Source organism: Taudactylus pleione, unplaced genomic scaffold (assembly GCF_031769625.1).
Source record: "Taudactylus pleione unplaced genomic scaffold, aTauple2 ptg002361l, whole genome shotgun sequence".
Classification (NCBI taxonomy): domain Eukaryota; kingdom Metazoa; phylum Chordata; class Amphibia; order Anura; family Myobatrachidae; genus Taudactylus; species Taudactylus pleione.
The window spans coordinates 18,666-31,384 of record NW_028286749.1 but is presented as its reverse complement, the minus strand read 5'-3'; the positions used below and the strand labels follow the sequence as shown (position 1 = coordinate 31,384).

Below are 12,719 nucleotides of genomic sequence, written 5' to 3'. Positions count from 1 at the left end.
TACTGTATGATCTTCCATATGCCATGGCATAGCGCTACATGGGTATGGCTATGGCGTGGCGCCACTGGGAATGCGCCAGAGATCCCATTGCAACCCCTCCACTGGGCATGTGCCAGAGATCCCATTTGTAACCCCTCAGAGCTGGCTGACAGCCACCACGGCACCAACCGTGCTGACGTTGACGCAAGTTTGCACTTTAAATGCACAGTTTGTAATACAGAGAGCTCTCTCTCAAACAGAGCCCACTACCAGTTTTTGAAGTCAAGAAATCACTAAGCAAATAAGCATCTATGGAGGGTGTAGTACGGTATACTGTATCAGCACAGAGGCGGGTAATGGAGTTACACACAGCAGCGTTGCAACTAATGAAACAAGATTGGCCATCTTGACATCTACGATGATTTACAGTACGACACACTCAAGACAGGTACAACCTCAGTATTGCAGGTGTCTGTAGTGTAGTGGTTATAAATTAGACCACTACATGCAGATGTCTGTACAACCCTTTTCCGGGGTTCGAACCTGGAAGGTTACACTTTTTATTTTTTATTATTATTATTACTACACAGTCAAGGTTACACTTTTTATTTTTAATTATTATTATTATTATTATTATTATTACTATTACACATTCAGTGTGTAATACGGAGATCCTATTTTCACTGTGTGTTAATCATGACCTGCTACTGCATTATCTTCCATAAGCCATGGCATACATGGTATGGCTATGGCGTGGCGCCACTGGGACTGCGCCAGAGATCCCATTTGTAACCCCACGGAGCTGGCTGACAGCCACCACAGCACAAACCGTGCTGACATTGATGCAAGTTTGCGCTTTAAACACACAGTCAGTTTGTAATACAGAGAACTCGCTCTCAAACAGAGCCCACTACCAGTTGCTGGACATGAGAAATCACTATAGTGTCCAAGTCTTGGACAGCACTGACTTTGATGCAATTTTGCGCTCTAAATGCACAATCAGTTTGTAATATAGAGACCCCACTTTTAAACAGCCTAATACACTACTAATTTCTAAAGTCCTGAAATCACTATACAGTACTGTAGTCTGGGATACAGTGTGTGAATCCCAACACACTGGGCATGCACAGTAGAAATAGACTCAAAACGCTATACTGTAGCGCAACTAGCCTTGAGCTGTATGTGGGTACTGTATTGGTGCGCCATACATCCCTTTATTGATCACACAGTGTTATAAAGTACTGTAGCATAGAAATGCTAGAATATGTGGATAATGTATTATGAAGGTTTAAAAAAAAAAAATTATATATATTTTAAAGGTCACGAACCCACAGGACAAGAACATGGTAGAAGCAGTGAGGCTAGGCATTAGCCCCCTAGGTCACTGCCTCTACTGTAGTTCCTAAAGTCATGGAATCACTACAATGTCTAAGTCCGGGATAATGCCGACAGTATTGTACTTACATTACCGCAAGTGTGCACAGTCAGTAATACAGACAACTGGGCACGTGCAGTGCTATGAGACTCAATACGCCACAGCGTAGTGCACGACTAGCAATGCACTATATGGCTTATGGAGCAATGAACTACAGTACTGTAGCTGGGCACATCTACATACAGTATAATGTATTGAGTTTAGTAAGGGTTGGATAACAATACCATACTACTGTAGTGAACATTTAAAATAAAAAAATTATCAAGGTCTCGAACAGAAGGAGAGGAAGTGCAAGCAAGGCGGATCACCTAACCCCTTGCCCACAAGCCTCTCCTAGTAAGAATTGCATCTGTCATGTATGTGATGTGACAGTTGCGAATTACAGTACTGTATGTGTAGTGAGCCTCCTTCTACTGTAGCTCGACTGGTGTATGGAGTGGCTCCATTGGATGTGACTCCCGATACACTGGGCCTGCACATTATTACTACAGTACAGTATACAGTATGAGCCTCCTTACGCCACAGCTAGGAGCAGCTCCACTGGGCATTCGCCACAGATTCCATTGTCATTATAAGCCCTCCACTGGGCATGTGCCAGAAATCCAATTGCAACCCCTCCACTGGGCATGTGCCAGAGATCCCATTTGTAACCCTTCAGCGCCAACCGTGCTAAGATTGATGCAAGTTTGCATTTTAAAAGCACAGTCAGTTTGTAATGCAGAGACCTCTCTCTCAAACAGAGCCCACTACCAGTTACTGAACTCATAAAATCACTATAGTGTCCAAGTCTAGGACAGCATCAAAATTTACGCTATTTTGCACTTTAAACACAGTTAGTTTGTAATACAGACACTTTCCTCTCAAACAGATCCCACTACCAGTTACTGGTCATGAGAAATCACTATAGAGTCCAAAGCTGGAACAGCATCGACAATGACGCAAGTTTGCACTTTAAACGTACAGTCAGTTTGTAATACAGAGACTTCCCTCTCAAACAGAGCCCACTACTGTAGCAGTTTCTGAAGTCATGAAATTACTTTAGTGTACAAGTCTGGGACAGTGCAGAGTGGCACAAGTGTGAAAATTCAACAGCATACTGTAGTAATACAGACAACTGGGCATGCGCAGTGATGATCTTTCATACGCCATGGCATAGCGATACCTGGCGTACTGTACTGTATGGTTTGGCTCCACTGGGCATGCACCACAGATTAAATTTTCATTGTAACCCCTCAATTGGGCATGCACCAGAATTCCTATTTGTAACCCTTCGGGGCTGCCTGACAGCCACCACCCCACCAACCGTGCTAACATTGACGCAAGTTTGCGGTTCAAATGCACAGTCAGTTTGTAATACAGAGACTTCCCTCTCAAACAGAGCCCACTACTGTAGCAGTTTCTGAAGTCATGAAATTACTTTAGTGTACAAGTCTGGGACAGTGCAGAGTGGCACAAGTGTGAAAATTCAACAGCATACTGTAGTAATACAGACAACTGGGCATGCGCAGTGATGATCTTTCATACGCCATGGCATAGCGATACCTGGCGTACTGTACTGTATGGTTTGGCTCCACTGGGCATGCACCACAGATTAAATTTTCATTGTAACCCCTCAATTGGGCATGCACCAGAATTCCTATTTGTAACCCTTCGGGGCTGCCTGACAGCCACCACCCCACCAACCGTGCTAACATTGACGCAAGTTTGCGGTTCAAATGCACAGTCAGTTTGTAATGCAGAGACCTTTCTCTCAAACAGAGCCCACTACCAGTTACTGAACTCATGAAATCACTATAGTGTCCAAGTCTAGGACAGCATCGAAACTGACTCTATTTTGACCATTAAACGCACAGTCAGTTTGTAATACAGAGACCTCTCTCTCAAACAGAGCCCACTACCAGTTGCTGGCCATGAGAAATCTCTATATAGTGTCCAAGTCAGGGACAGCACCGACATTGACTCAAGTTTGCGCTCTAAGGTATGTATCAAAAATCCCACTTTTGCTGCGTTTGACTCCCGAAGCACTGGGCATGCACTCCACATGTACTGTATTGAATACTGAATACTGTAAGTGAAGATTTTAAAAATAATAATGAAAAAAACAAAAAAACTATGGCCCTCATTCAGAGCCGTTCGCTATTTGCGGTCGTTCGTTTAAAAACAAGGGGTGGCTATTCAAATGATCCGTACGCACATTGCAGTCTGTTCACACCTCTAAGTCTGAACGAACGAGCAAAACATACGCTCGTTTATTTGTTAAAAACGCCCCCTGGCCGCTCGCACCATACGTCATGTCCGCTATTTATTAGATTAATCGAGTACATCGACCAGCGTATGAACTGCTCGCTATTCTTGTGGTTGGTGTTTGCTACCACAAATTTGCGAGCAGTTCTGGCTCTAAAATAACCCAGTGACGTGGTCAATGACGCTGCTGTTTTAAATATACACACCCATAAAACACCCGTTTTGACCTTTAAGCACGCCTGCGTTCGGAATCTCCACTCCCCATTTTCAAGCACCTTCCCCTGTTACCACCCACATACGCCTCATTCTGTCACTCAAAATAGCAGGCACTCGCTATATAGCGTACAAACGATTTTAGGCCGCACTGACTGGTTCGCGCATGCGTACTAAGAAGCGTACGCATGCGCAGATGTGCAAACATCGCTCGGAACGAGCGTACTGCCGCTAACGAGCGGCTCTGAATGAGGGCCTATATTTTCAAGGTCTCGAACCCATGGGACAAGAAGATGGGAGAAGCAGTGAGACTAGGCATTAGCCCACTAGGCCACACACCTCATCCCATTACTACATTAGTACTGTAGTTCCTAAAGTAATTAAATTACTACAATGTCTAAGTCTGGGACAGTGCCAACAGTACTTACACTGGCGTAAATGTGCAATTTCAACCACACAGTGTATAATACAGAGCTTAATGATTTAAAACTTTATTAGACATTCTTCTACCGCTATATTATACATTCCAGATTCCATGTGGAAAACGCTGTAATACTGTATAGTGTACCGAATCATCGCTTCTGTCAGCCAATGATGCAGAACATGCATTGGAAATCAGACGCATGCGCTGTGTAGTTTAGGAAAAGTGACACCTAGTGGGCAAAAAGTTGTATTACACGTTCTGACTTTTTTCCAGCGCTACGCTACATTACTAAACTTTCTGTGTGGTTCGACTCATTACGTGGTGTGTGGCCCGCCTTGCGTGGCGCGCTGCATAGCCTATGGAGCAACAAACTAGCTGGGCACATCTGTAGATAGATATATCGATAGATAGATATGAGATAGATAGATAGCTAGATATACAGTATATGAGATAGATAGGTAGAGTATGAGAGATATATAAATATACAGTATATGAGATAGATAGATATGAGATAGATAGATATGAGATAGATAGATATACAGTATATGAGATAGATATGAGATGGATAGATAGATATGAGATAGATAGATATGAGATATATAGATATACAGTATATGAGATAGATATGAGATGGATAGATAGATATGAGATAGATAGATATGAGATAGATAGATAGCTAGATATACAGTATATGAGATAGATAGGTAGAGTATGAGAGATATATAAATATACAGTATATGAGATAGATAGATATACAGTATATGAGATAGATAGATATACAGTATATGAGATAGATAGATATGAGATAGATAGATAGATATGAGATAGATATACAGTATATGAGATAGATAGGTAGAGTATTATTATTATTATTATTAGCATTTATTTATATGGCGCCACAAGTGTTCCGCAGCGCCTTACAAAGTACAAAAACAAATTGTATACAAGTGACTTACAGAACAATACAATACAGGACATGGATAATATATATTGCTACATTAGTGACCATATCACCCAGATAAGCAACCAAGTGTTAGGTGCCCTAGTGGTGAGTAAGAAGTAAATGACACTATAGTAAGGAGAAGCACAAGAGGGTAGATGGCCCTGCTCGTGAGAGCTTACATTCTAAAAAGGTGGGGGAAGACAAACTGGGTTGACACAGATGGGGTAGATGGGGACGAATGAGCATGTAGCAAGGAGTTAGAATGATAGCTGGAAGGGTATGAGAGATATATAAATATACAGTATATGAGAAAGCTATACAGTATATGAGATAGATAGATATACAGTATATGAGATATATAGATATACAGTATATGAGATAGATATGAGATGGATAGATAGATATGAGATAGATAGATATGAGATAGATAGATAGCTAGATATACAGTATATGAGATAGATAGGTAGAGTATGAGAGATATATAAATACACAGTATATGAGAAAGCTATACAGTATATGAGATAGATAGATATACAGTATATGAGATAGATAGGTAGAGTATGAGAGATATATAAATACACAGTATATGAGAAAGCTATACAGTATATGAGATAGATAGATATACAGTATATGAGATAGATATGAGATAGATAGATATGAGATAGATATGAGATAGATATGAGATAGATATGAGATAGATATGAGATAGATATGAGATAGATAGATATGAGATAGATATGAGATGGATAGATAGATAGATAGATAGATAGATATGAGATAGATAGAGGGATAGATTAGGGTTAGGCTGAAGACTGTGCTGGGTGACCGGCTGCTGCTGTTTGTTGGTAGTTGTAGAGGTCACTTACAGAAAGAACCGCTCGGATAAGTGGTGTCCGTCCGTCCTCATCACTGCGCACCCAGTTCACATCTGCGCCATGCGCCAGGGCATCTGCCATGGTGGGGAGATAACGATGTTCGGCAGCTCGGTATAAGAGGGCACCTGGATGAAGGTTTGGCAGGTCACTCCCATCACTTATTCCGGGTCTGGCCCCTGATTAGAGAGATGAAGTATGAAGTGACTGTATTACAGCATAACATTGCACTATTCTCCCACCGCCAAGCTTGTATATTTGTTGTATTTACCGATTACAACCTCCCAGGGCAGCCCGATCACTGCTATCCTAAGTGATCGGAACACACTGAGTGAAGCTGCAGCTACCTTGACCTGCGGCTGCTCTATAGCGGCTTGCTGGGGGGGTTCAGCAAGACTCCCCGATCACTGTGGCCCGCAGTGATCGGGGCACACTGGGGGCGGAGTCGCTGGTCCAGAGGGACCAGGAGTTCCCTCTGAGATGGGTGACTGCCGGAAGATTAACTTCCAGCAGCCTCCCACTGGGTGGGAAAGCCCAGCCTGGTGTGGTGGCATCTGATGCGATCATGCCAGGCAAGTGGTTAATGTAGGAGTCCATTTATCATTGTCATCCAATGATGCCATTTCTTTATCTATTGCGGTTTCCATTCCTCCCATGGCACACAGACAGCAATATTTCCAATCAACTCATGATATCTCCAAAGGGGTTTTCCTTTATTGCTCTTTACAGAACTCTTGCTCTGTGATTGGATATCCACTTTGATGGACTCTTGACATATCCAGCATAATAAACTTGTGCTGTGGTTCTTGTTGCAGCTTTACAACGGGTGGAGCTATTTCATGGAACGATACATCCCTGGACTTTATAAGCTTTTTGTCTGGAATGTACCATATTCTGTATCCTTTGCTTTCCTTTACCCAGTTTATGTCTCTCTTCTTTAGGAATGTGTGCATATGCTCTGCACGCAAAGATTTAAGCTGTGTAACCATTAGGCGATTTTAATGTGCGATTGAAAGAATTACGACATCGTAATCATTCAATTGCTTATTACTGATGGAGCAATGGATCAGAGGAACCTGCAATTTATTTTAGACCGGTGATGTAGGGCGATGTATGGGCATTATATGGGTGATGTATCGGTGATAAAGGGCAATGTACAGGTGTTATAAGGGCGATTTACTGGTTATGTAGGGTGATGTATGGGCATTATAGGGGTGATTTATGGGTGATAAATGGCAATGTACAGGTGTTATAAGGGAGATGTACAGGTGATGTATGGGCATTATAGGGGTGATGTATCGGTGATAAAGGGCAATGTACAGGTGTTATAAGGGAGATGTACAGGTGTTATAAGGGAGATGTACAGGTGATGTAGGGCGAGTTATGGTCATTATATGGGCGATGTATGGGTGATAAAGGGCAATGTACAGGTGTTATAAGGGAGATGTACAGGTGTTATAAGGGAGATGTACAGGTTATTTAGGGCGATGTACCAGCATTTTTTGGGGGCCATGTACGAGCATTGTAGGGGTGATGTATGAGCATTGTACAGGTGATATAGGGTGATGTATGGGTGATAAATGGCAATGTACAGGTGTTATAAGGGTGATGTACAGGTGTTATAAGGGTGATGTACAGGTGTTATAAGGGTGATGTACAGGTGATGTAGGGTAATATACATGTGTTATAAGGGCGATGTACAGGTGATGTAGGGTGATGTACAGGTGTTATAAAGGCGATGTACAGGTGATGTAGGGTGATGTATGGTAATATACAGGTGTTATAAGGGCGATGTACAGGTGATGTTAGGCGATGTACAGGTGATGTACAGGTGTTATAAAGGCGATGTACAGGTGATGTAGGGTGATGTATGTAATATACAGGTGTTATAAGGGAGATGTACAGGTTATTTAGGGCGATGTACCAGCATTTTTTGGGGGCCATGTACGAGCATTGTAGGGGTGATGTATGAGCATTGTACAGGTGATATAGGGTGATGTATGGGTGATAAATGGCAATGTACAGGTGTTATAAGGGTGATGTACAGGTGTTATAAGGGTGATGTACAGGTGATGTAGGGTAATATACATGTGTTATAAGGGCGATGTACAGGTGATGTAGGGTGATGTACAGGTGATGTAGGGTGATGTACAGGTGTTATAAAGGCGATGTACAGGTGATGTAGGGTGATGTATGGTAATATACAGGTGTTATAAGGGCGATGTACAGGTGATGTTAGGCGATGTACAGGTGTTATAAAGGCGATGTACAGGTGATGTAGGGTGATGTATGTAATATACAGGTGTTATAAGGGCGATGTAGAGGTGATGTAGGGTGATGTACAGGTGTTATAAGGGTGATGTACAGGTGTTAGAAGGGCAATGTACAGGTGATGAAGGGTGATGTAGGGCGATGTACAGGTGATGTACAGGTGTTAGAAGGGTGATGTATTGGTGATAAAGGGCAATGTACAGGTGATGTACAGTGATCTACAGGTGTTATACAGGCTATGTACAGGTGATGTAGGGTGATGTATAGGTGTTATAAGGGTGATGTACAGGTGATGTATGGGTGATAAAGGGCAATGTACAGGTGTTATAAGGGTGATGTACAGGTGTTATAAGGGTGATGTACAGGTGATGTTGGGTGATGTACGGGTGATGTACAGGTGTTATAAGGGTGATGTACAGGTGATGTAGGGTGATGTACGGGTATTATAAGGGCGATGTACAGGTGATGTAGGGTGATGTAGGGTGATGTACAGGTGATGTAGGGTGATGTACAGGTGTTATAAGGGCGATGTACAGGTGATGTAGGGCGATGTACAGGTGATGTACAGGTGTTATAAAGGCGATGTACAGGTGATGTAGGGTAATATACAGGTGTTATAAGTGTGATGTACAGGTGATGTAGGTTGATGTACGTGTGATGTACAGGTGTTATAAGGGCGATGTACAGGTGATGTATGGGTGATAAAGGGCAATGTACAGGTGTTATAAGGGCGATGTACAGGTGATGTAGGGCGATGTACAGGTGTTATAAGGGTGATGTACAGGTGTTATAAGGGCGATGTACAGGTGATGTAGGGCGATGTACAGGTGGTATATGGGCGATGTACAGGTGATTTATGGGTGATAAAGGGCAATGTACAGGTGTTATAAGGGCGATGTACAGGTGATGTAGGGCGATGTACAGGTGTTATATGGGCGATGTACAGGTGATGTAGGGCGATGTACGGGTGATGTACGGGTGATGTAGGGTAATATACAGGTGTTATAAGGGTGATGTACAGGTGATGTACAGGTGATGTACAGGTGTTATAAGGGTGATGTACAGGTGATGTACAGGTGATGTACAGGTGTTATAAGGGTGATGTACAGGTGATGTAGGGTGATTTACGGGTGATGCACAGCTGTTATAAGGGTGATGTACAGGTGATGTACAGGTGATGTACAGGTGATGTAGGGTGATTTACGGGTGATGCACAGGTGTTATAAAGGCGATGTACAAGTGATGTATGGTAATATACAGGTGTTGTAAGGGTGATGTACAGGTGCTGTATGGTGATGTACAGGTGCTGCAGGGTGATGTACAGGTGTTATAAGGGTGATGTACAGGTGATGTAGGGCGATGTACAGGTGTTATAAGGGTGATGTACAGGTGTTATAAGGGCGATGTACAGGTGTTATAAGGGCGATGTACAGGTGATGTAGGGTGATGTACAGGTGTTATAAGGGCGATGTACAGGTGATGTAGGGGGATGTACAGGTGATGTAGGGGGATGTACAGGTGTTATAAGGGCGATGTATAGGTGATGTATGGGTGATAAAGGGCAATGTATAGGTGTTATAAGGGTGATGTACAGGTGTTATAAGGGCGATGTACAGGTGATGTAGGGCGATGTACTGGTGTTATAAGGGTGATGTACAGGTGTTATAAGGGCGATGTACAGGTGTTATAAGGGCGATGTACAGGTGATGTAGGGCGATGTACAGGTGTTATAAGGGCGATGTACAGGTGATGTAGGGGGATGTACAGGTGATGTATGGTGATGTACAGGTGATGTAGTGTGATGTACAGGTGTTATAAGGGCGATGTATAGGTGATGTATGGGTGATAAAGGGCAATGTACAGGTGTTATAAGGGTGATGTACAGGTGTTATAAGGGCGATGTACAGGTGATGTATGGTGATGTACAGGTGATGTAGTGTGATGTACAGGTGTTATAAGGGCGATGTACAGGTGATGTATGGGTGATAAAGGGCAATGTACAGGTGTCATAAGGGCGATGTACAGGTGATGTAGGGCGATGTACAGGTGTTATAAGGGCGATGTACAGGTGATGTATGGTGATGTACAGGTGATGTAGTGTGATGTACAGGTGTTATAAGGGCGATGTACAGGTGATGTATGGGTGATGTACAGGTGTTATAAGGGTGATGTACAGGTGTTATAAGGGCGATGTACAGGTGATGTAGGGCGATGTACAGGTGATGTAGGGCAATGTACTGGTGTTATAATGGTGATGTACAGGTGTTATAAGGGCGATGTACAGGTGTTATAAGGGCGATGTACAGGTGTTATAAGGGCGATGTACAGGTGATGTAGGGGGATGTACAGGTGATGTAGGGGGATGTACAGGTGTTATAAGGGCGATGTATAGGTGATGTATGGGTGATAAAGGGCAATGTACAGGTGTTATAAGGGTAATGTACAGGTGTTATAAGGGCGATGTACAGTTGATGTAGGGCGATGTACAGGTGTTATAAGGGTGATGTACAGGTGATGTAGGGTAATATACAGGTGTGTTATAAGGGTCATGTACAGGTGCTGTAGGGTAATGTACAGGTGCTGTAGGGTGATGTACAGGTGTTATAAGGGCGATGTACAGGTGTTATAAGGGCGATGTACAGGTGATGTAGGGCGATGTACAGGTGATGTAGGGCGATGTACAGGTGGTATATGGGCGATGTACAGGTGATTTATGGGTGATAAAGGGCAATGTACAGGTGTTATAAGGGCGATGTACAGGTGATGTAGGGCGATGTTTAGGTGTTATAATGGTGATGTACAGGTGTTATAAGGGCGATGTACAGGTGATGTAGGGCGATGTACAGGTGATGTATCGGTGTTCTAAAGGCGATGTACAGGTGATGTAGGGTAATATACAGGTGTTATAACGGTGATGTACAGGTGATGTACAGGTGATGTAGGGTGATTTACGGGTGATGCACAGGTGTTATAAAGGCGATGTACAGGTGATGTAGGGTAATATACAGGTGTTATAAGGGTCATGTACAGGTGCTGTAGGGTGATGTACAGGTGCTGTAGGGTGATGTACAGGTGATGTAGGGCGATGTTTAGGTGTTATAAGGGTGATGTACAGGTGTTATAAGGGCGATGTACAGGTGATGTAGGGCGATGTACAGGTGATGTAGGGCGATGTACGGGTGATGTAGGGCGATGTACGGGTGATGTACAGGTGTTATAAAGGCGATGTACAGGTGATGTAGGGTGATGTACAGGTGATGTACCGGTGTTCTAAAGGCGATGTATAGGTGATGTAGGGTAATATACAGGTGTTATAAGGGTGATGTACAGGTGATGTACAGGTGATGTAGGGTGATGTACAGGTGATGTTGGGTGATTTACGGGTGATGCACAGGTGTTATAAAGGCGATGTACAGGTGATGTAGGGCGATGTACAGGTGTTATAAGGGCAATGTACAGGTGATGTAGGGTGATGTACAGGTGATGTAGTGTGATGTACAGGTGTTATAAGGGCGATGTATAGGTGATGTATGTGTGATAAAGGACAATGTACAGGTGTTATAAAGGCGATGTACAGGTGATGTAGGGTGATGTATGGCCATTATATGGGTGATTTATGAGTGATAAAGGGCAATGTACATGTGATGTAGGGTGATGTACAGGTGTTATAAGGGTGATGTACAGGTGATGTAGGGTGATTTACGGGTGATGCGCAGGTGTTATAAAGGCGATGTATAGGTGATGTATGTGTGATAATGGGCAATGTACAGGTGTTATAAAGGCGATGTACAGGTGATGTAGGGTGATGTATGGCCATTATATGGGTGATTTATGGGTGATAAAGGGCAATGTACAGGTGATGCAGGGCGATGTAGAGGTGTTATAAGGGCAATGTACAGGTGATGTAGGGTGATGTACAGGTGATGTAGTGTGATGTACAGGTGTTATAAGGGCGATGTATAGGTGATGTATGTGTGATAAAGGGCAATGTACAGGTGTTATAAGGGTGATGTACAGGTGATGTTGGGTGATTTACGGATGATGCACAGGTGTTATAAAGGCGATGTACAGGTGATGTAGGGCGATGTACAGGTGTTATAAGGGCAATGTACAGGTGATGTAGGGCGATGTACAGGTGATGTATGGCCATTATATGGGTGATTTATGGGTGATAAAGGGCAATGTACATGTGATGTAGGGTGATGTATGGGCATTATATGGGTGATGTATGGGTGACAAAGGGCAATGTACAGGTGATGTAGGGTGATGTATGGGCGTTATATGTGTGATAAAGGGCAATGTTCAGGTGTTATAAGGGCGATGTACATGTGATGTAGG

At 43.2% G+C, this 12,719-nt stretch overlaps 1 protein-coding gene across 1 annotated transcript in view; it reads right to left on the bottom strand.

Moving 5' to 3' along the window:
* The window catches only part of LOC148431372 (arf-GAP with coiled-coil, ANK repeat and PH domain-containing protein 1-like), an 86,908-nt gene that overhangs the window by 60,717 nt on the left and 13,472 nt on the right, over positions 1-12,719 (bottom strand). Inside the window, exon 2 of the mRNA XM_088466046.1 lies at positions 6,105-6,289. Coding sequence (XP_088322172.1) covers positions 6,105-6,289 — 185 coding nt within the window. The remainder of the gene's footprint in view (positions 1-6,104; positions 6,290-12,719) is intronic.